Raw genomic sequence first — 24,230 nt, 5'->3', positions numbered from 1 at the left:
TTCGCAATCAAATAACGTGCCGTAACTAAAATCTAAAAGCATAAATCGCATCTCCGGATTTCATTGAACTTATTTTCTTTAACGGAATTTCACATTTTCCGATGACTGACGACCATTAGATACCTACTATGTAAGCATTGTTTCGACTAATTCTAGCAATTTTTCATTTCTCGACTCTTTTTTTGTCTATCCCAAACACCTAAATTCACTTCTCACTCAAACTACTAGAATGAATATAAAATCTATCGAAATATACAGGTTTGGAAAATTCACTCGGAACCATGGGATTCAGCGTACAAATCTCCAAGTCGCTCTAGCTCCAATGAAACAGTGGAAGTATCGAAACATGAGTGCGATGCCATATCAAACAAAAATCTGGTCAACGCGAACGACTGCTGGCAAGCGTAGTGGGGGGAACTGTTAGTCGGGTCTGAAGTCTCTCGACCTGCGTGCACGATGGAATCAGTCGCAATATAAGTGATTTTGCGTTTTATGATATCGGTTTGAAAATTAATTATGTTCTGTTTACAAGAAAGAATTCAAAAAATAAAATGATATTTTGGTGGTCAATTAATTCATGTTTCGATTCTTCCACTGTTCCATTGGAGCCAGAGCGACTCGGAGATTTGTACGCTAAATCCCATAGTTCCGAGTGAATTTTCCAAACCTGTATAAGAATTCGAACGACATCAATAGAAGAGAAGAGACACCAATAGTTCGAAGAAAATCAGAGTCTACTGCCAATCTATGACCTAAAAACCATTGAAAATGCTTTGTAAATGAATTATGAGGTGAAAAACCAGTTGAATAGAACAATGCTGAAACACCCGTAGTTTGCCAATTCTGTTGAACAATCAAGCCTTCAAAGCCTTCAGCATTATACAAATTGAACTGATTGGATTCAATTCTAACAGCGAAATGGTAAAACACACGTGAACAATAAGATTAATTGCCTATGGCAACATTCGGTATTCTGGAGCGGTAATTAAATCAAAAAGCCTCCATTCATGATAAAGAGAATATATCACAGGAAAAACCAAGATACCACACAACTTTTACATTCTGACTTTTTGTCGCAATCAGATAACACGCCATAACATGCCGTAACTAAAATCTAAAAGCATAAATCACATCTCCGGATTTCATTGTACTTATTTTCTTTAACGGAATTCCACATTTCCCGATGATTGACGACCATCAGATACGTACTATGTAAGCATTGCTTCGAATAATTCTAGCAATTTTTCATTCCTCGACTTTTTTTTGTCTATCCCAAACACCTAAATTCACTTATCGCTCAAATTACTAGAATGAATATAAAAGCTAACGAAATATATAAAAATTCGAACGACATCAATAGAAGAGAAGAGACACCAATAGTTCGAAGAAAATCAGAGTCTACTGCCAATTTTGCCTGCCGATTTTGAAGGAAAACAGAAAGTAAGAGAATGGTTGGCCACATTGAATTCCATGCAAGCGTCAGATTAATTGTCAGATGCCCAAGTGAGACAACTTTTATTTGACCTATAAAGTTCTTACAGTGCATTTAACAAACTTCTACATAACTCTTTTGAAAGATCCGAAGATAATTTTTAAGCAAATCAAATATGTATTATATCATTCCTAGTTGTAGTATAATTTATGACCTAAAAACCATTGAAAATGCTTTGTAAATGAATTATGAGGTAAAAAACCAGTTGACTAGAACATTGCTGAAATACCCGTAGTTTGCCAATTCTGTTGAACAATCAAGCCTTCAAAGCCTTCAGCATTATTTAAATTGAAATGATTGGATTCAGTTCTAACAGCGAAATGGTAAAACACAAGTGAACAATAGAATTAATTGCCTATGGCAACATTCGGTATTCTGGAGCGGTAATCAAATCAAAAAGCCTCCATTCATGATGAAGAGAATATATCACAGGAAAAACCAAGACACGACACCACTTTTACATTCTGACTTTTTGTCGCAATCAGATAATACGCCATAACATGCCGTAACTGAAATCTAAAAGCATAAATCACATCTCCGGATTTCATTGTACTTATTTTCTTTAACGGAATTTCACATTTCTCGATGATTGACGACCATCAGATACCGACTGTGCAAGCATTGCTTCGACTAATGCTAGCGATTTTTCATTCCTCGACCTTTTTTTTTGTCTATCCCAACACCTAAATTCACTTCTCGCCCAAACCACGAACCAGCAAATACCTCCTTGATGATCCGCCCTGTTCGTCGATAAATCCTGTTCCGATAAGTGAGAGGAAATTGAATTTTTAACCTAAAGCAACTCCATTAACTTTCCTTCTAGTTTTTCCTTGTCAGAGACGGAATGAAGGTCATCCCCGAGTAAGACTTTCTTCGGAGTCTTTATGAGAACTATGTGATGGAATTATCCTCAAATAATTCAGGTCCTTTGCAGCATCAGAAAAATATGGTGAAATGTTGGCATAGAATATTTCGAAGTTTCAATGGAATTTAGTTTATTATGGATGAAAGCTTAGCTTGAAAAGGAAAAGGGACTGATGTGAAGTCAGGAAATTTTGAGCGCTTTTCCATTGATACACCAATTGAACCATTGGGGAGCACAAAACTTTATAAAGGTATATAAATGAGGTAAAACGTTTTGAGGTGCATGAATGAAGGGGCGCTCAAAAAATTCTGACTTCCCAATTTTTTCATATTTTTTTGGAATTTCATGTTTCTTGTGAACACATTAAGTTTTGCGCAAAGCTGGATATAGTTATTTTTACAATTTTATAATTCTTTTAACTCCTACCAAAAATATTCGGGTAGTGAACACAAAGAAATTATAAAACTTGTTTTAATCATGATCTACCATAAACTTTTAGATTTTCAATGATTCTGATGATGTGATTATCTTGAAATTTTGCATGTTGTTTTAAATTGTTATTTTAAAGAATGTCAAATCTGTGATTGCGATAATGTTGGATACTTCTCCTCGATATTCTTTATGAATTTTCAATGATTGGGCGACAGAAATGAAATTTTGTACGAGGCATTAATACTTCAATATGTCATTTTACATACAACTGTCCGATCGAATTGGAATTTTGAAGGAGGAACACAAATTTATCGGATTTAAACCATCTAGGATCCTAACCGCGGAATTTTTGATCCAAATCTATTCTGAAATTTATGTTTTTGGTGTTTCCATCGATTCCTACTCCCTGCTAAAAATTCGAAAAATCAGATATTAGGACGAAATAATAAGATAGAGCGATATACAAGATGTTTCGAAATTCAGTATCAAGAATTTTCCTGTATACATGAGTCAATAATGTATTGATTCTACAAGCTCAAAAACCCAATATAGTTATTGTTTTCCAAAGCCACAACTGGAAGGATCAAATTTTCAAGAATTCATCTTATATTGATCACTGAGATATGATTGTGTAACATATGTAAGAGCTCGTTCTCCGAAAAGTTCGTTCTGTCATTTCGTCACAAAGTGCGTAATTTTCTAATTTTAAGACGGAAATGTTTTTAAACGAAAAGTTTCGACTTGTTGATGACGAATCCGTCCTCGAAGCTCAATCTGTCCGCCTGATCATTTAAAGACACGATAACTCTTGAACAAAAAGATCTAAAAACCTGAAATTTTCATAGTAGGTTCTGATTTTGGACGCCGTGTTTCAATTCATTGATGGGCAAACTCCGACATTCGAAATTTCTTTTTCCTGTTAATTTCAAAGCAACAGATTCAATCGAAAATAAATTATGTGTTTCGATATGAAAAAACAGAAGTTGATCGCGTAACCAGAACAAGAGAAAGTTCAAGAACATTATCGGCAAAAAATTACACAGCCGTTACGTGACAACGTGAGGAAATGAGATTTTGATTGTTGATATAAAATATCTATCCTTTCAAAATTTCAAGCTGACCACATCACAATAACCAACCATAGAAAATTCATACAGAATATAGGAACTTTTAAGCGTTGGCTCGTTTAAGTTTCCAAATTTTTTTTTTATGAATTTCTCGAAGATAAATTTCGATATTTGAGTACTACCGAAACCACTTTACACATTACATCTTTATCATTCATAAATTAAGTGGCACATCTAAATCTCAAAACAGTCGAAAATCTTCGAATGACAAAGTTTTCTTTCATTGAACAAGTGCCCAGAAAAATTATGTCCCGGTAGAAATCTAAAGTTGGAAAACCTTGATTCACTATCATGGATCTGGCGGGATTTGAACCTAATAACGAGCAAATGCTCGAGGCTCGAGGGTATTATTCTTCAACCAGGATATTTCTGACTCAATAATGATAAGTCTCTATGGCAGCTGCATTCTAGGGAATATTTGATGAACTACAATGGGATTATCCATCTCCGACTATCGCTAACTGAGACAAATTTCCATGACTGAAAAAATATTCTTACGAATGACGTAACAGATATAATGACATATTTGATCATCTCCATTTCGTGTTATTAGAGTAATGATGACAGGATTTGGAAAAAAAACTTTGAAGGTATGGTTATTCATGCTCTCATTGGAGACCATAGAACTGTTTCATAATATATGTCATGATATGTGATTTATTAATATTATTATTGTTATCTGCTATTTTCTTCTAAATGGAGAGTTCTGATAATACAATTCTCCCGAAATTCGGAATGACATTCGAGTGATTATTCTACAAATGAAAGTTTGAAAGATAAAAAAGAAGAGAATATTCAAAGTTATCCGAGACAATACTCATGGTCCAGTAGAAAACATTTGCGCGGTACTATATCGAATAAACGAATATTCTTTTTCAATAGCGAAGTGGGGATAGCTTTTACAACCGTGCGATGAGTTGTAAGACCATATGGGTTGAAAATAAATACGAAAATTTTATTCCATTATATTCGAAGAATTTATTTGCGACAAAGAATGACAAATAATTTCCTCTGTGAAAATGGGTACTTGGATTTTTTTTTTAATGATTTGAAAATGAAATAAATTGTATGAAAGTGAGAAATATGATGGAAAATAAAAATGAATTCTGAAAAATGTGTTTAGACGGTTATTTTTGATATATATTCCACTAATTTGAGCCAAGCAGTAGCCAAATCTATTATAAAGAGATAACCTCATATCTCTGAGCAGATTCTCCGCTATTCTGGCGCAGAGTTGGATTATTTTGAACCCTATCGTTATCGTGTTCATGGTTCGATAGAATTGGATTTGAATTAATTTAGATTCGTCATAAATTAGTCGAACCTAATTGTTTAACACCATTCTCGGCTTCAAATTCGAAAAATACAGACATCTCTCTGAAATAATCGAACGAGGAAACAATAATTCAAAGCGTCCGAAATCCGAATATAATGCTTATGAGATTCATTTATGCTGATATCATAACAATTCTGAAACATAAAATGTTCATTATACGTTTCGACCAGTTATTCGTGAAAAATTAAAACTTCTAATGTTTAATGCTTAATAAACACCGCTTAATCTCTTGGTGTACACTATTTCAATTCAATTTTTCGACTAACATTCTGAATTTTGAGATAATTTGAACTGAAAATTCGTTAACTACTGAGTGGTTTCAGAATTATGGAATATATGGTGATGTGATGAATTATTACATGTTATATGTATACAGGTACCAATAAAGAGTTTTATGATCTTCAACAGCGCGATTAGTGAATAAATGAACGCGTGTTATTCATCTGATTTTATTTATATTCAATTCGAAGTAGTCAGGTTATGATGAAACAATTATGAAGGTGAATATTCTATGATTCAGAGTCTGTTTACTCTATTATAACCACTTCAAACTTGACAAAATCTATATGATAGTCGAATTATTCCAATAAACTGAAATTTTTTTGAAAAAATATTAAACTCTTATGAACAATCAATATTTCTTAGACACCCTCATTTAGCATGAGTCACAGACTTGTCTGCGTCACATCACGTCTATTCATAAACGAGGGCGACGCCACAACCTACGCGCTCATTTCCATTAAACCTAACACCAATTTATATTGACATTTTAATATGTTGGTTAATTTACAGCTCGAAGATTGTTGGCCTACTGACGCCAGTTCGTTCTGCATTTTCGTTGTTCGTATGTACCATTACTAAGGGTGTGTTATAGGGCTTTTTTAAATCTATTCAATACCCACAGACGTTGTCTCTCCAGAAATTTGCTCTTTTTCGTAGCACCATTATTGATTCAAAAAATTGGAAAAGCGTGTAATCAGCATAAATTTATGAGGAAGAAAAATTCGAGAAGGAAACAAAACAGAGATTATGAAGATGAAGATCGGTCTAGATGTTTAAATAGCCGAAAGACTTATTTTAAGTACGATAAATTCACTAAAAATTCGTGAAAATTGATCGAATCAAATTTATATTACAAATTATTACAAAAAATGCGATAACGATTAACAGTAATGAAAATACAAGAAACCAAAATATTAATAAAATTTAAATGACATTTACTTCAACCTATCTGACCAAAATGCGTCAACAGAGTAGCAACATTTAGAAATAAGACAGAGTTAGAGACGTATGTTATATGAATGACATAGTTGAATTTCCTCTGGAAGATGGTTATATATTTTGAGGGCTAAATGATCGAGTCTTTCTGTGCAAGCTTGATTCTATAATATTGCACGCAAATATCTTATCTTTCACGTGTGGCATACTGATGGAATTCGCCACACACATATTTGTGCCTGTTTTCATTAACATAAAGCAAACAAGCATAGATGAATTGGCCATAAACGGTGATGACATTGTACTTTATAGTAAGTATTCTCTGCATGAGACAGTGTTGTGAATCCCGGCCAATATTGTTATTGCTCACCTCTGCTTGAAAATAATTGAGTTTGCTTCCGATATATCACCCCAATTGAGGATGCCTGTGGAACATATGACAGATGACAACTCTTTAGTGAGATCTTCTATATGAGCATTGAACTTGAGGTTCTCCTGTATTTGAATATCAAGGAATTTCGGACTGCCGATATTATTTGATGCAGTTTTCGCATCTATCATCAAGATATTTATTTTTTCATTGTTCAAATACCTAAAGACTGTTAATTACGATCAAACTTTCAGCTTCCTTGAATATTGTTTCAATTCTTGTTCCCAGTGATTTTTTCAAGATATTGAGAAAATAAAGTGTCATCTCCACAGTTACAAGCATGGTCTCATGTTATACTGTTTGGAAGGTCGTTCGTGTATATGATGAAAAGTAATGGTCCTAAGATGAATCCCTGAGGTACCCCTTGATTATCGCCATTCAAGTTGTCAATTCATCTTCGATTCGAATCTGTTGTTGTTATCCTTTTAGAAATGAAGCGAGCAATTTGAGTGAACACTATAGTATTCGAGTTCACTCAGAAGAATCTCATAAGAAATATTATCAAAAACTCTTGAAAGATCATACTATCTGCGCTCGATTTCATTTCCTCGAGACCTTCATTTTTTTCAATAAATTTTTCATTATTTTAGATTCCGTAGGAACATCTGTTCATAATAAACGTTAAAAATTATGTTTGGAAAAAGACATTATTCGAATGTCCAGCTTGACACCGTGAGCAGAATTCAATGAATCGTTGTTTCGTTATAAATCAGGTTTGATTTCATCAAAAGGTAGGTAGATACATCGTTTGATGTTCAATATCAAAGCGTACCTCGATAAAGTTCGTTGGTGTAAAATGTAGATCGACAAATCCAAAACACACAAAACGAAACACGTACGTGTTAAATGCAAATTTCTAGGAACCAGTAAACAGTTGCATTTCTGATTCGATACTGACTCACAAAATATTTTTCCAATTAGTCTAAAAGAGTTATTGATCCAATAAAGTAAGGAATATTGCATTTCAATTTATAGGGTTTTGTCAAGAAAAACAGTCAGCGTTGACGGATGATACTGATTCGTAAAAAAACATCATAAGGCATCTAATTTTCCCGATAAAAATCGAAAAAACACGTTGCTAAGTTATATTTTAAGAAAAAGATCAAACTGATTTTTGATGCAAAATATACTATGTAATAAGAGCAATGGCTTGATATGCTGATTGCGAACGTGGTCGATAAATCATCGACGCTGTTTGACAGCACCTGTCAGCCGTTTTTTCGAGTTTACCCGCGGCAAAACTTGACAGCTGTTATCATCAAAAATTTCAATACCTTTGATTATATTACTGTATTGCATTGTATTTTTTCGATTTTTTTCACAGGAAAAATTATATGCTCCAATGGTATCTAACAAGACTATTTCATAATATTCACGATATTCTCATATTTACTCCATAAAAAAGGTATTGAAATTCGAAGACGAGGTTTTTTGCACCTGCAAGAATGGTTTTTGTCAAAAAATATCTAACAAGAAACAAGACTATTTCTCCTGAACATATTCACTCATTATCAAAGGTATTGAAATTTTTGGTGACAACAGCTGTCAAGTTTTGTGGGTGAATTCGAAAAAACGGCTGACAGGTGCTGTCAGACAGCGAAGATGATTTATCGACCACCTTTGAGGTCAGCATATCACCTTTTAATGATGTTGTCGATAGAGTCTGAATAAAACTTATCAAGCCATTGCTTTGGTTACATTGTATATTTTGCATCAAAAATCAGTGTTTCATAAATATACGACACAATTTTTAGAAAAATAACAAATATAGTCACATCATATCAATATCGAGATATTGAAGGTTAACAAACCAATTAAAAAGTCCCCGCTCTACCATAGTGTAAAACATTTTTTTGGCAAAATTCGGTTTTATCATTCAACATAGTTTCCTTCGAGGGCGATACAACGATCATAGCGAAATTCCAACTTTTCGATACCATTTTTGTAGTACGATTTGTCTTTCGTTTCGGCATAGGCCTCAGTTTCGAGATTACTTCTTCACTGGCGCTGAATTTCTTTCCTGCGAGCATTCTCTTGAAGTCTGAGAACAGGAATAAGTCGCTGGGGGACAGATCTGGCGAATAAGGTAGATGCAGTAGCAATTTGGGCATCTGTTTTGTTTTTCCTCGCTTTGGATTCGGTTCATCGTGTGCAGTCCACTCAGCTGACTGTCGATTGGACTTCGCAGTGGAATTATAGACCCATGTTTCATACATTGTCACATTTGAACGCAGAAATCCAGGTTCATTGTACTTAAACAGCTCCAAACACCCCTCAGAATCATCAACACGTTGTTGCTTCTGATCGATTGTGATCTCGCGGTACCATTTTGCACACAGCTTTTTCATGTACGAATATTCGTGAATAATATGATGTACGCGTTCAGATGATATCTTCACAATGTCTGCTATCTTGGTCAACTCAACTTTACGGTCATTCAAAACTATTTTGTGAACTTTTTTGATTTTTTCGTCGGTGACAGCCTCTTTTGGGCGTTCACTGCGTTCGCCTTCTCCGGTGCTCATTTCACCACTTTTAAACTTAGCATAGCGATCAATGATGGCTGATTTTCCTGGTGCAGTCGCTGGAAACTCTTCATCAAGCCAAGATTTTACTTCAACTGTATTTTTTCCCTTCAAAAAGCAATATTTTATAAGCACACGAAGTTTTTTGTTTCATCTTTTTTCGAATGACTAAAGTAGCTATACTCAGAAGACAATATCTCACAACCTAATGGTCGGACTTCTGTCATCTGTTCATCAGATTGGGGACTTTTAAATTGACCTAATAAGTGACGCTATATTTGTTGTTGCTCAAAAAATGGACACAAACCAGTTTTGTGTATCGTTAAAACAATTCGATGGGATTTTCGATGAGAAAAAATACTGCGCAGAAAAAGCAATGGTTTGGATCGAGATCCAGTCGTAACTCTATATTCTGAAATTCTGAAATTGTATAATTCATAAAAAAAATTAGGGATGTGTTACTGGTGGTGCCATCTGTGCGCCAGGCCCTAGACTTATTGAGTGACCTCGTGTTATCTTGTCCATTTCCATCCGAGCCAAAAATTATAGCGAACACAAAAATGAAAAACAGTAATTGGACGCCCTCTGCGAATACAAATGTGCGAGTTTCACGCGTATGCTTTTCCAAGCCCACGCTTTCTTCTCGAATTCTCATCCGCCCGTTTTACCCGATGTTTATCCGCATGTTGGAACGAGTTAAATTATGTACGTCGCTGTTGAGTAAGGTCATAATGTAATCTACAACAATGCAGAGCTTTACATCTCCGTAACCAGAACAAGGCCCCTCAACATGTTGACTAATGGGGAAAAGTTTCAGCCCTTGATACAAATGACAAGAGGCCACACCTCAGGGGGGCTCCACGGCGTAAGTTTTTCAATTCTGAGAGTTGGAGTGTATTATCTCGACTTTTCAACATGGAGTTTCCGTGAAGAGGAGGAAAGTTTCCGGAATGGAGCTCTTGAAGTGGTAGGGGTCAACTGGATTAGAAAAAAAAATACAAGGGTGCGTCACTTGACGTTGGGTATTCTGCATTTTCCTCTTGGTGGATTTGGGTTTAAAAGCACTGCAAGAACACTGTCACACTATGTTGGATTCTGAGTTCAATATGACACTAACGTATAACACAATAATATTGAATAAAAAAATAACAATAAAATGAATTAAATGTTTGCACTACTACCTACTTCAAAAATTATATAGCCATTTACTAACATTTCAATCCACATTGATTTCCTTAGCTGAATAAAGAATTACATCGTCAAAAGTCTTGGCATAAGTTTCCCAAGACATAAACAAACTAGCCAAGCACAAAAAAGGATAGAAAAAATAAAGAAAAATAAACAAACTATGTTTTGGAAATGAGATGAATACTTTTCAACTGCATTATATTTCATAGAAAATCTTTGTTTGTTACTTTTTGCTTTATGCAGGATGAGACAATGAAGGAAAAATGAGAAAAAAATCTAAATTTATCGATTATTTATATTTGATTATTTATAGTTATTCCACAACTGAATCCTAATTCAATTGTCTGTATTACCACCTCTTCTTTCAATCAACTGCGCTATACGCCTAGGCATCCCACGAATCAAGTTATTCATGAAATTTTCAGGCTTATCGTTCCATTCTTCCTGAAGGGCTAAACTCAAGTCCTGAAAAGTTGAAGGTGAGTTTTGGCGATTGGATATTGCTCTATCTAAGTAATTCCATACATGTTCAATTGGATTAATGTCTGGTGAGTTTGTTGAGCTAATCATTCCCAGGATTTTGTTGTCTTGAAGAATGTTTTGAACCCTTCGTGTGCAGTGTGGTGGAGCGTTATAAATGAAATTATCCCTAAACTCGATGCGCAGAGGAACAATGATGGGTTCAATAATGTTTTCTTTTAGATGGCACCAGTCATTGTTCGTTCAACGGTAACAAGAGGAGTATGGGCACAACTTCTCTGGCGAAATTGGGTCGCTCTAGTCTGCTTGGACCTCTCCAAAATCCTTTCTCGTCGACTATTACTTAGTAAACCAAATCGTGAATCGTCCGAGAAAAGTACGTTGCGCCATTGTGGTAAAAGTCAGTCTTGGTGGTGTTCTGCCTAATGCCGAGGGGTAGCTCTATGTCCAGGTGATAGCTGAGCTACTCCTAAAGGTCTTCTTGCCCTTGAATTTGGGGAAAGCAAACGTCTAATTATGGTACTGGTTGAGACCACCCGCCTATAGGTCTCAAAAAAGACTTTGAAGTCTTCTCTTGCAGATGTTACTCTGGGTCGACCAGGCATCGGTCTCCAGGAAACGTTGCCGGTTTCCAGGAAAGGGCCACTATGCACCTTATTGAAGTTCATGGATTATTAAAACGTTGTGCAATCTGGTGGTTCGAAAAAGCTTCTTGATGTGGGGCTACTATTCTTGCCCGGCACGACTTTTGACGATGTAAATAGATAAAAGAAAGTTTCTGGAATTTTCCAGGTTTCATCTGAAAAGATTGAGTAATAGCAATCCTTTCGGTCAGGTTGTTCATCAAAATGAGTTTGTTTTTTTCATTGCTTCTGAATGATTCATTTTATTGTGGTGACCATTACAAGCCCATAGGTTGATTGTTAGATCTGAAATACTCGGCGAAAAGGAACTGCTAGAGATATACGCCCTGAGTTCTCCAGCAAAGTGATCACATTCCGAATATGTGGAAGTCCACTGAATTGCCTCAGTGTTGATTATGTCAGTGATCAAGGTATAAAACACCGAAATTCCTAGAGAGAAGACGCACCATAATTTTAAGAGGACAATTGGCACACTGTGGTTTGAGACAATGATCTTTCTCCCTAAAATATTTTCAGCTCTCTACAACTATCAGTTATATCGGAAACAGACTACTACTTCCTTATTTCAAATGGTACACCCAGTATATTATTGTATCTTTAGATTAGTTTTTTGATGAAAATTTCGGCTATATGCCATAACTTGGGTAAAAACTCAACGGTTCATGAGTTAATGGCATTCTCATGAAGAACATGGTGGCGATAAGGACTCACTTTTTTTTGCGGAAAAAGTTTTTTCTTTTTGATTTTGCAAATACGTAGTATTACAAGACTGTTTGCGGTTTGCACCGAAAATGTACAGGGTGTTAACCAGAAGATCATGAACTTGGGCAACTCAAATTCATCATAACTCAAGTTTGACTGAGATATTACCGCACGGTTCTGTTTTACAAGGTCTGGCAGAATGAACGGATTTACCACATAATTTTTTTTCCTCTTGGTATAAAATTCCGAACATAATTTTCTGTTTTATAATACGAATTTCAAAATCTCAAAGTGTACAATTTCAATATTTACCTATAAAAAGTGGAAGAAGAACAATATAAATTCATGTTCGAAAACATAAAAATAACATCTTCCTACTCCTACTGGAAAGTAAATAATCCCTTTTTTTGTATGGACTTCCATCAAAGGTTCGAAACTGCCATCCCCTAACACACATGTGACACCGATATTTCCAGAGAAACTCCCTAGGCAACATTTCATGCCATGCCGGAGTTTTACAACAAAAAGGGCGCAATAAAAACACACTGGAACATATACGCAGTATCGTAAATCAAAAGAGCGACCATGCCTATTTTCTTCGGTTCGAATTGTTGGCTCCAATCCCGAGAATGTTGTGTAATGGATGAAAAGAACAAATATCTATGTATGTTCTTCTACAATGGGGAACAATGATTGGTTACTGCGGCTGAAGAAGATGCCACTGTCTTTGTTATTTGTATGTTGGAGCTTGAGATATCATGTCGAGTATGCCTGGAAGAATGAAATCTACGAACGTTAGGCGGATTTCTTGATTCAACTCGAAATGATTTGTACCGGGTTTTTCACAATAATTTGACTCCCCCTTTAACTTTGTTGCTAAAGCGTGTTTTCTTAGAGCTATAGAACTTTAAATTGCAATAAAGCAACGATTGACATGAATTTTATTTATCCGCGAGATAATCTTGTGGCATTACATTTTAATTATGACTTCTGTCATATGACCGCCACGGCTGGCTCGGATGTAGTTCAATCTGGACGTCCAATTTTCGATGACTTTTTCCAACATTTGTGGCCGTATATGGGCAATAACACGGCGAATGTTGTCTTCCAAATGGTCAAGGGTTTGTGGTTTATCTGCATAGACCAATGATTTTAGATAGCCCCATAGAAGTCTAGCGGTGTTAAATCACAAGATCTTGGAGGCCAATGCATAGGTCCACAACGTGAAATTAGGCGGTCACCAAACGTATCTTTCAATAAATCGATTGTGGCACGAGCTGTGTGACATGTTGCGTCGTCTTGTTGGAACCACAGCTCCTGGACATCATGGTTGTTCAATTCAGGAATGAAAAAGTTAGTAATCATGGCTCTATACCGATCACCATTGACTGTAATGTTCTGTCCATCGTCGTTTTTGAAGAAGTACCGACCAATGATTCCACCAGCCCATGAAGCGCACCAAACAGTCAGTTTTTCTGGATGTAACGGTGTTTCGACATACACTTGAGGATTAGCTTCACTCCAAATTCAGCAGTTTTGTTTGTTGACGTAGCCATTCAACCAGAAGTGAGCTTCATCGCTAAACGAAATAAAAGGGACGTAGTGCGCGATACGTATTTCGCACAGAACCATTATTTTCGAAATGAAATTGCACAATTTGCATGCGTTGTTCAGGCTTGAGTCTACTCATGATGAATTGCCAAACCAAACTGAGAATGAATCACTTGACAGCTGTTAAATCGGTCACCATCTCGAACAGTAATGCCATTTTAAAGATATATACCTCGAAAAAAAACACCCTATAGAAGAGGTACAATAAAATGTTTTCTTCAAAAGTTTCACGAAATCGACTAGTGTTATTTGAAATGATTTCACAAAACGAAATTTATACACAGTGGGCAACATATTGATTGCAACTTCATTTTTTCAAATGGAACAACCTATGTATATTTTTTTATATTTGACTAGCTCTTTTTCCCCTGACTTCGAATATATAACGTATGTTTGGTCTATCTCTCTTATTCTGAGTACCAAAGAGTCTCAAATTTCTCTCACTCTCAGCTATTTTGAGATAATAACAGAATAAACTCACCTCATTGAATCTATTTATCAGATTAACAACTGAGGACCTCGTAGAGGAGTTACCAGGAAGGTTGTCTGTGGAAGTTCCTGTATCTCCCCCAAGTTCCAGTGTCACGTGTCGGAGATAGTCGATGGGGGGGACCTGAAAATAGTTGAAGGTAATCATTTGTTATTTTTTAATAGAATTGATGAAAATGCTAGAATATGGAGGTGGGGTATAGTAGCTATATATCAAGTCACCCTGTAAGTCCTAGGCCTGGCGCAAAAATGGCACTGCCAGTGACATAGGTATTTTTTTCATTCTTCTTGTTAGTACTAATCTCATAAAGATGCGTCCTAAAATTTTGGAAATCAGTCTGGCACAAGGTATTGGTAGTTAAGTCACGCTATATCTATCGTTCATTGAAAAATGGATAAAAATGATTATCGTGTATAGATAAAACACTATTTTTTTATGGAAGGAATACTGGCCAAGCAAAGTGAGGACTTGATCAGTGAAACAAGTCGTTTCACACTTATACGGTTCGATTAGGTTCGGTGCGTATTCGATTCGTTTTCGGTAGCCGCTGGAAAAGTGTGAAACGGTGATACGGTGTGTGTATCGGTTTCCATTCGGGTCCAGAGTTCACAAAAGCAATTGGTGGTTTACATACATAAGGCGGTTTAGTTTCGTTTCGGTCACGTTTTCGGCAAGGAAAAATATTATTTTATTTTCATTTTCTCATTTTAAATTTTGTCAAATGATGTCGTAGACATCCTGAAGTAATTTGAAAATTTGTCTTCGTGCTCCCTTAATTTCAGAAAAAAGGTATAAAATGCACCAAATTCCACCCGTTTGGTGAGGATAGGGTGTTGTACCCAGTGAAGTCGATTATTCCTCTTTCGTTTTTTGATTCTTCTATAGAGAAATAGCATGGCAGCAATTATGTATTCTCCATAGTGAGCATTGTGGGAGAAGTGATGACTGCGTATTCGATGATTTGGTCGTGAAATCAAACCTTATACTAACCGAGTGTGTGTGAAGAGTTTTCATTCGTTTTAGGCGCTACCGAAAACGAATCGAATACGCACCTAACCTAATCGAACCGTATAAGTGTGAAACGAGTCTTATTCAGACTCTACTCCATCGACTACAACGGCTTGAAGGTGGTATGCTGACTTAAAACAAAAAATTCGGCAGTTGTTTCAGAAACAATCAAAAAAGTTGTGTGAGATAGCAATGGTGTTTAAAATATAAGAAGCTAGTCTCCATGAGAAAGCTCTTCTCATCCACTCCATCATTTCATTCCGGAGTCCAATCGACAATCAGCTGAGTGGACTGCACACGATGAACCGAATCCAAAGCGAGGAAAAACACTGCAGTCAGCTGGTAAGGTTATGGTATCAGTATTCTGGGATGCGCAAGGTATAACACTCATTGATTAACTCCAAAAGGGCCAGACCATCAACAGCGATCATTATATAGCGTTATTGTATCGTTTAAAGGATGAAATAGTCAAAAAACGGCCCCATTTGAAGAAAAAAAGGAGCTGCTTCATCAAAACAATGCACCGTGTCACAAATCAATGAAAAACACGACAAGATTGCATGAATTGGGCTTCAAATTGCTTCTGCATTCACCGTATTCGCCAGATCTGGCCCCAAGCGACTTCTTCCTGTTCTCAGACACCAAAAGAATGCTCGCTGGAAAGAAATTTAGCGCAAATGAAGAAGTAAACGCCGAAACTGAGGCCTTTGCTGAAGCGAAAGACAAATCGTACAACAAAAATGGTACCGAAAAGTTGGAAGATCGCTATAGTCGCTATATCGCCCTCGAAGCCAACTATGTTGAATAATAAAATCGAACTTTGACAAAAAAATATGTTTTACTATGGTAGATCGGCGACTTTTCAATTGGCATGTTATAATTTCAAGCTTCGTGTCATAGTTCGTGTAGAATAGCATTATTATATATGAACCATAAAAAATTCGAGCAAGATATCAACAATAAAAATGGAAAAACATTGATGTGAAGTCTCAAATTTTTGAACACTTGTTCACTTATACGTCAACAGTTATTTGACCTACAAGACTGCAAAAGCTCTCTACTTCACGACAATGTTTTCCTCGCTTTCAGTTTGAAAATTGAGTTGCAAAATTAATTGAGTTGAGAACTTACCTGGTAGTAGAGCTGATATTCAGTATCGGCCAGGCGAAGGGCAACCTCTTCGGGGAAATGGAGCAGGTCCTGCAACTCCTCCAGCTCTGCCCGGTGAATACTTTGCGCTGCGAGAGGAATCCTCTTCTCCAGCTCTGGAAGAAATAAATTAAAATTAAATTAAATTAAAATAAAAATATATCGATTCAATCTATCAATGTTGTATCTCGACTTGGATTATTCATACTAGTCATAACATATACCCTATAATAATTATTTATACTTTATAATGTGTGGAATATAAAGAGACATTTCAGTTCACGATACAACGACTATATGATGATAGAGAATCAAAAAATAATAAAAAGTGTAGTAGAAAGAAGTCCATTATTTTTACATGGAAAACAAGGCTATAAGTTGTTATAGTTATAATAATCCGATTTAAGTCAAATATGCACCGTTTTGTTCGATAACTTGCTGCCATTTTGAGGGTAATATCATTATGCCTCTCCCATAGAAGCCCTCATTCCTATTGGCAGAAAATTAAAAGTCGATTTTCACAAGCCTCGATAGAAGCGAATTTTTTATCATTTAAATTGTTCGCTATGGACAGAAATAGATGGTGATCACTTGGTGCCACGTCCGGACTATGAGGTGGATGCATAAGAACCTCCCAACCAAGCTCCCGGAGCTTCTGACAAGTCACTATCGATGTTTGTAGCTTGGCGTGGTCCTGATGGAACACAATTCCTGTCTTATTGGCCAAGGCTGGCTGCATCTGGGCGATAGTTCCTTCAGATGGACAAATTATGGACAGTACAGTTCTGACTTAACAGTTGTGTCGTAGATGAGCACCCCATAGTAGACAATCCTCTACCAATAACACACACAGTAAAACCTTTCTGGCCGTCAATCCTAGCTTGGCCACCGTTTCCGCCGGCTCACCGTGTTTCGACCACGACCGTTTTCACTTGACGTTGTCGTGAACCACTTCTCATCACCATTCACATCAACTTCTTAAAAAAAGGGTCAATTTTGTTGCGATCCATCAGCGATTCGCAGATGAAAATTCGGTCCATGGGATTTTTGCGTAACCTTTTGTGGTAGCAATACATTGAGCTTCTTCTTGAGACCAGCCTTTCGCAAAAGATTCCAAATGGTTTTTGTACAATATTTAGCTCTCGGGCAATTGAAACAGTGTTCACATGACGGTTGGACTCGACAATGTCTATGATTTTATCGATATTTTCGACAATTATCCTTTCAGTGCGTGATGCATCTTTGACATCGAAATAACTGGAACGGAATTGACGAAACCAAAATTGAGTGCAATTGGCTGTTACAGTATCAGGACTATTCACATTTCCAGACGACTGGCTTATAATTTCGCCTTCATCGAAGATAAAATGTGAAATATAGTTTATTTTCTATTTGTAGGTGTCCATCTAAGTCGCGTGCCCGAACTGAACTGTGTCAATTAATCACAAAACTGTCAGAAACGTTATTGTAGTACTTATTCTCATCCGATCGGACTTTTTCAATCGTTATATTTCGGGGAAATTTTGATTTCATTTTGTGGATGTAATCATTCTCTCTTCCACAGCATGGAAGAAATGGAAGCAACTTGTAGGCTCTCTCTTCTTAGAAGGGTGTACTTAGACATCTGAAGAGGAGTGGTAATTGCCTAGAGTTTGTTTTTCGCTCAGAATTCCGGGTGAGTAAATGTGAGTAAATAAATAATTGAACGTTAACGTCGAATGTTTACAGCAACCCAACAGTACGAGATAAAGATGTTTTATTTGGTCTGTGAGACGTTGCTTTCTGATACTTAATGAAAACTAGCTTTCAATTGAGCCCTAGACGATGACGATGTCCTATTTTGTTGGGAAACGAGATTCGTACCGCATACATTTTTTTCGCTAATGTGTGTTTCATCTCTGAAGATTTTGATTAGTACAGAAAATTCAAGTTGAAGTAAGAATGAGTATGTTTTTCCTTTGATTAGACCTTTATTTTCTATTCATGGAACTTCTTCTTCTTTCCATATTGAATTCTGGAGAATAAAGTTGAATTCGAAAACGGATGCCAGGACTGAGAATTGAATATATCCAGAACTATTTATCGTAATTAGTCGTATACATATCTGGAATATGATTATGGAGCGATAGTTTTAATTGTGAGTAAAACCAAAAGCTAATAAAGCTAATGGATCAGAATTGGATTAGATACGAGCAATTGTAGTTGCTTTATCATCGATCAGTTGGAGTGAAATGTGGAAATTAGCTCAATTAATTGTAGATAGTAATTCAATTATTACTTTAGGATATCAAAGTGAAATAGAGACAACACATTTACATGCAATGACATGATTTTCAATGATGATACTATGTAAATAACAAAAATCGAAGGATTAAAGTTTTTTCATTCTAAAAAATGAAGTTGCATTTGAAAAGGATTGGAATGCAGTGTGATTTCTATATTGTAGTGCATTTCTGTTCTGAGAAAGGACAATGTTGTTGAATTGGTCAAGAGAATTCCAAACTAATGTCATGAAAAGACTATTGAAGATATTTCAGTTCCACAGGACTGTGCAATGAGGTAGCATATTCCATACTCCTAACAAAGATAATATAGCAGATGTAATTCGAGCAAATACACTCCAAATATGCACTGATCAAATTCGCTATTGTTCACGAAGTCGTGGACCATATTTGAAAGGAACAATTTCCGAAATATACAGATCGACGCTACTGTAAAAAGCAAAATATCACCTACTTCAACTTATTCTTCAGGGAAAATAGAAGGTAAAAGATCAGTAGGACGCAGTGGAATATCGTGGCTACGTAACCTGCGAGCATGTAATGTGGTCCAATGTGAAAGCCAATATCTCCAGAGGATAGGCACTTTAAGAAGAAGAAGAATCTATATTATTATTTTTTTAAGCTGTACGGCGAGGTGAACTGGAGTGCTGACAAAAATGAATTGACATGTCGAATGAAGTTTTACAACTAAGAACAAAAGCCCAATCAACGCGTCGACTGTAGTATGTACCTCTCAGTTGTTCATTAGAATTATTTCATGAACATTTCGGCTACCCTCAATAATGTCATTCAATTCTCTGCAGAATCCTGTAGTTCTATTCGAATTTGAATATCTGAAAAAACGAATCCGTATTCGGGAGTTTGAATCGGGTTCTTTTTCAATGTTTGTCATTCAATTCACTGCAAAATCCGAAATTTGAATATCTGAATACAGGAACTCCAATCAAGAAACAAATCTAGATTCGACGTTTTGAATTTGCAATATCGAATGTTGAAGTTATCAAAATGTAACGCCTGAACAAAACAGATTCCCCAAGAATCGACTCCCTCAACGCCAACCACGACCGAACAATATTCCTACCAAAGGTAAACAACAGAACCCCTTCGGGTCGTTCCACCCCAAAAACCGACTAAATTCCACACTTTCTCAATTACCGCCCTCTTTGCGACGCAGTCATTTCGATCTAGCAACATCGGCAATCGAATTATCTACTTTCATAATCGCATTACCTCCGATATCAGCTAAAATCGTACGTAGCCATCGTAATGGCCCCGCCCTCTTGCTTCAATTTACATTGTTCGTCGAAGTCGGAGTTACAAAGATAATCTAATTATTTCTCACCCCGCGTAGCTTTTAATTGAGTAAGCTAGACGCCTACTTCGATTTCGGCCAGGGTAAATGGGTTTTCAGGACCGTGCGATTTTGGGTAGGTAGGGGATGCACGAGAGCAGGCAGGTAAGGGGGATCGGGTTCAAGTGGTTGCGACAAGTTGGACGGAAGTTGGTTTGGAGGGGTGAAACTGGGGTAGCGGGACTTGTTTAGGAAGATTCGATGGTTGAGTGGAAAGTTGGAAAAACTTGTTTTACGTCGGTATGATGGGGGAGCTGCCTGAGTGGGGACTATTGATATACAATATGAATTCGATCTAGTGTACTACAGCTGGACGAAATGGCGTTATCTAGTATGCTTTGATTCAGCCTCTTCTAAGTTCAGATTAGTGCAGGATTAATGATTGAGATGTCAGGATAGGAAAACTTACTGTCTGGAATTGCCTCATATTATATTGAATATGAAATTCATTCAATATTCATTATTGCTTGTAATATATAGGTTTAAACCCAAACATTCCATTCGATTGGGGATCATGCTGATGACAAATTAAAGGATAATGTCGAATTTAGAGATTTTCAATTTTTTTTATCTTACTAGAACATATCAAGTGAGAGTTTGATGTCTTTTTAATGAGATTCTTTACAAACATAATTACAGTAAGTGATAAGGTTGCTGAAAATCATCTGTTTGAAAAGCTTAGCTGGTGAGGTAATGGATATCGACTTATAGTTTCCAATAAACGTCTAGTCACCAGATTTGTAAATTGGCGTCTCTATACCTGTTGGAAATAAGCTAGTGGGGATGATGAGATTGAATATGTGCATTAGGAGCCCTTTCAAACAATCGTACGTGCGTATATGATATCGTATCGCTACCTCAATTTTTTCTTTGAGTTTCAATAGTTCAAGTAATTCCATTCAATGCAAAACTATCATTGCATATAACGACAATTACGAAGGCATTTGCAGTTTTTACAGCAATTTCTCTATCCTCAAACTTGAACAACCTTTTATCTTATACATTCTTCCTTTTTTCATTCACAAATTTCAAAATCAGCCTATATTTTCCTATATAATGTGGTTTCATTAAGTTTTTCTCTGAATTCCTAGTATACTTTTTTCTTCGAGTTTGATAAGTTTTTTTCAATTTTTTTTCAGCTGTGTGATAAAAGTTTTGTTTCATTTATTCAATTATCGTAGACAAAAAGTATCTAGACTCTATGAAATGTAATGAAAAATGAATTGACTCTCCATAAAAGTTGAAAAATTTTCACGTCATAATTTAGGTTCATCTAGAGAGCTATAAGATTTTCAAAATGAGTGGGAGGTTGTTGCTGTTACGTAGATAAAAAAAGGAATCAATTGTTTTTTTTCAATGAATCAGAACTCGAGGGGTTCATTTCTCCAGATTTCAGTCGGTACACATAGTAAATTATATTATTTCAGCAGAAAATCTTGCTTACGTTTCAGTCTGCTTGGTAAGTTTTCACTTGAAATATAAATTTGTGTTAAAAACAAAAGGTCGAATACAGCGGAAATGATTGACAATTTTCCTGTAATTCTAACTTGACAGTGCTGAAGAGTCTCATATGGTACTATTTTCTTAGGTGATCGCGAAAGTAGAACTTGACAATTCTGAAGAGTATCCTATAAGTTACTTCTATTCTATGGTATCTGCGAAATGTTCTTCGGAGACATGTAATGTTAGAGTATTATATTGTGGAAGAAAGCACAGTCTTTCAACATTGAAAGAATTTGAGTCAGTAGTTCCAAAGCTGTGTTCATCGATGAAGGAACGTTTTTTCATAACAACATCTTTAATTTTCGAGTTTTGGTCCCAAACAATGTGGTGTGACTCACTTTTGACGAAGCCGTGGTTGTGTTCAAGAATATCCCTCCATTCGGCCATAAAATGTCATGTTGATTGAGTAACAAGAAAAAATTTGAAAAGAATACCGAAAAATATTACCAAACATTCCTCTGACCTGATATGAAATAAGGATAACAAGTTCCGTACAAAATTTCGAAGAGATCACATCATAAGAACTATAACATCACAAATTCAAGAAAATATTGGAAAAGAAAAAATGAATATTTCGCTGATTGAAAATCCGATCGAGTGGCGAATTCACATCTATAAATAAAAAAATTTTTTTATCACCGTTCGCTGAGAATCAGAATTATATAAAATTTAAGCAGAAATTCGAAGAATAACCTAATGACTTCACTTCAGAGATTCCTCCATTTTTTTTTTCTGATTGATTTAATCAGCTTAGTCTTCTGAATACGATTTCAGTTTTAATGAGGTTATCGTAGAATTTCTTAAATAATAGCGGAATTGAACATACCCTTCATGGAAAAGAATGAACACAAGAAAGAAACAATTTCAGCTTCTTTTGTGTTGAAGGGAGAAATTGTTCTTTGCTAGATTACTCTCAAAGAATGAAATTTCATTAAAATGTCTGGCTGATTTTTCACATTCCTCCACGGAGAGCGTACAGTTAATTTCAGGGAAGCGTTTACTCGTTAAATTCCAGTTATTAACTCATGGAATTCTCATGCTATACATTTTTCCTCAGAGAGAAAAGTTTCTTTTCAAATAATAATAATTTCATTTATAAAGATGCACATGTTCATTTCTTTTGAACTTCTTCCAGGAATATTGACGAACTCCATAAAGAAGATGATGTAACATAATATTTCAGTTAATGGTTTCAAGTTTGTTATATTGAACGAGAAGTAGAGGAAAACAAAAATATTCGGTGAAGTTTGAATTTTATTGAAATGAAAAAAAATTGGGATTCGTTCTTGTTTCAGGCTAATAAAAGAATTTATTCTCAGTTTTTGATTATAAACGTTGAAATCATCCCTAGGTTGACTTGAAACTAAAAACAAGAATCACTAGATGTACATTTCCTAGAAATTTTTTTCCTCAGGAGATGAATTCTCATAATTTTTCATTTCAATAGATTTGCTACTGAAATAAAAGAATCTCTCACAAAAAAGACTAAAGCCAAGAGATGTTCACAACTTCCGTCCTCCAAAAATTGTTTGCGGAGTAAGAAATTCAAATGAATGTTTCAGTATTTCGGATTCTTCACATTTCTCTACTGAAAGCACAGAACTTTGAATTGCCAACAGGCATTCAGTATAAAGGTATTTCAATTATTTCTACATGGAATTCTGGTTCTATTATTCTCCTCATAATGAATTATATTGTGCCACTTCTTGTTTACTTCTCCCGGATATCTTTAAAAGTCGTAAGAAAGTTGAATTGAATTGAAACTGAAAAATGATATATATTGTTGAGAACTTTTGAACCCATTAGTATAAGTATAATAAATAAAACGGCTAATATTTGGAAATACTTGATGAAAATAAATACGATTGCTGATACATTGACCAGATAAATAGTTTATATCGTATGATATAATTACCCTATTGGAAATTTTACCTATTTATTTCCATAAGTATAAGGTCCTGAAGAAAGCTACAAACATTTATTGAAATGAGCGTTCTCCTTATTACTGAGGCTGCCCAACGTTGGCTTCGTAGGAGATGAAAAACACATAAATCCTTCTTAAATTCCACTGATTTTGATAATACAATTTAACATTCTTTAAACGTTGTTGAAGCATGTATCTTTCTATGATTGAATGGCATGTATCTTTCTATGATCGAATGGCATAGCCTACTGAATATAAATGAAATGATAAAATTCTAAAAAAAAATTTTAAACATGTTGCCATTAAAACCATCCTAAATGGTATCATTCCTATTGGAAAACAATTTATGAAAAATTCATGCTTTTCGAAGAAATCGAATTGAGAAAACTATATTTTTACATTCATTCAAAAGTATAGTACACACGGGTGAATTTTTGGATAATCTTTATATTCATATGCTCACGATTTTTTAA

At 35.6% G+C, this 24,230-nt stretch overlaps 1 protein-coding gene across 5 annotated transcripts in view; it reads right to left on the bottom strand.

Moving 5' to 3' along the window:
* LOC123671009 (1-phosphatidylinositol 4,5-bisphosphate phosphodiesterase epsilon-1-like) overlaps positions 1–24,230 on the bottom strand; it is a 317,167-nt gene that overhangs the window by 140,086 nt on the left and 152,851 nt on the right. For all 5 annotated transcript variants that reach the window (XM_045604639.1, XM_045604638.1, XM_045604640.1 and 2 more), the window contains exons 5-6: positions 16,680–16,813; positions 14,532–14,663 (exon numbers count right to left, since the gene is read on the bottom strand). In XM_045604639.1, the coding sequence (XP_045460595.1) occupies positions 14,532–14,663; positions 16,680–16,813 (266 nt within the window). The remainder of the gene's footprint in view (positions 1–14,531; positions 14,664–16,679; positions 16,814–24,230) is intronic.

This window comes from Harmonia axyridis, chromosome 1 (genome assembly GCF_914767665.1).
Source record: "Harmonia axyridis chromosome 1, icHarAxyr1.1, whole genome shotgun sequence".
NCBI classification, from domain to species: Eukaryota; Metazoa; Arthropoda; class Insecta; order Coleoptera; family Coccinellidae; genus Harmonia; species Harmonia axyridis.
Note: the sequence above shows the minus strand (reverse complement) of the source record. Positions and strands in the feature narration are given on the sequence as shown.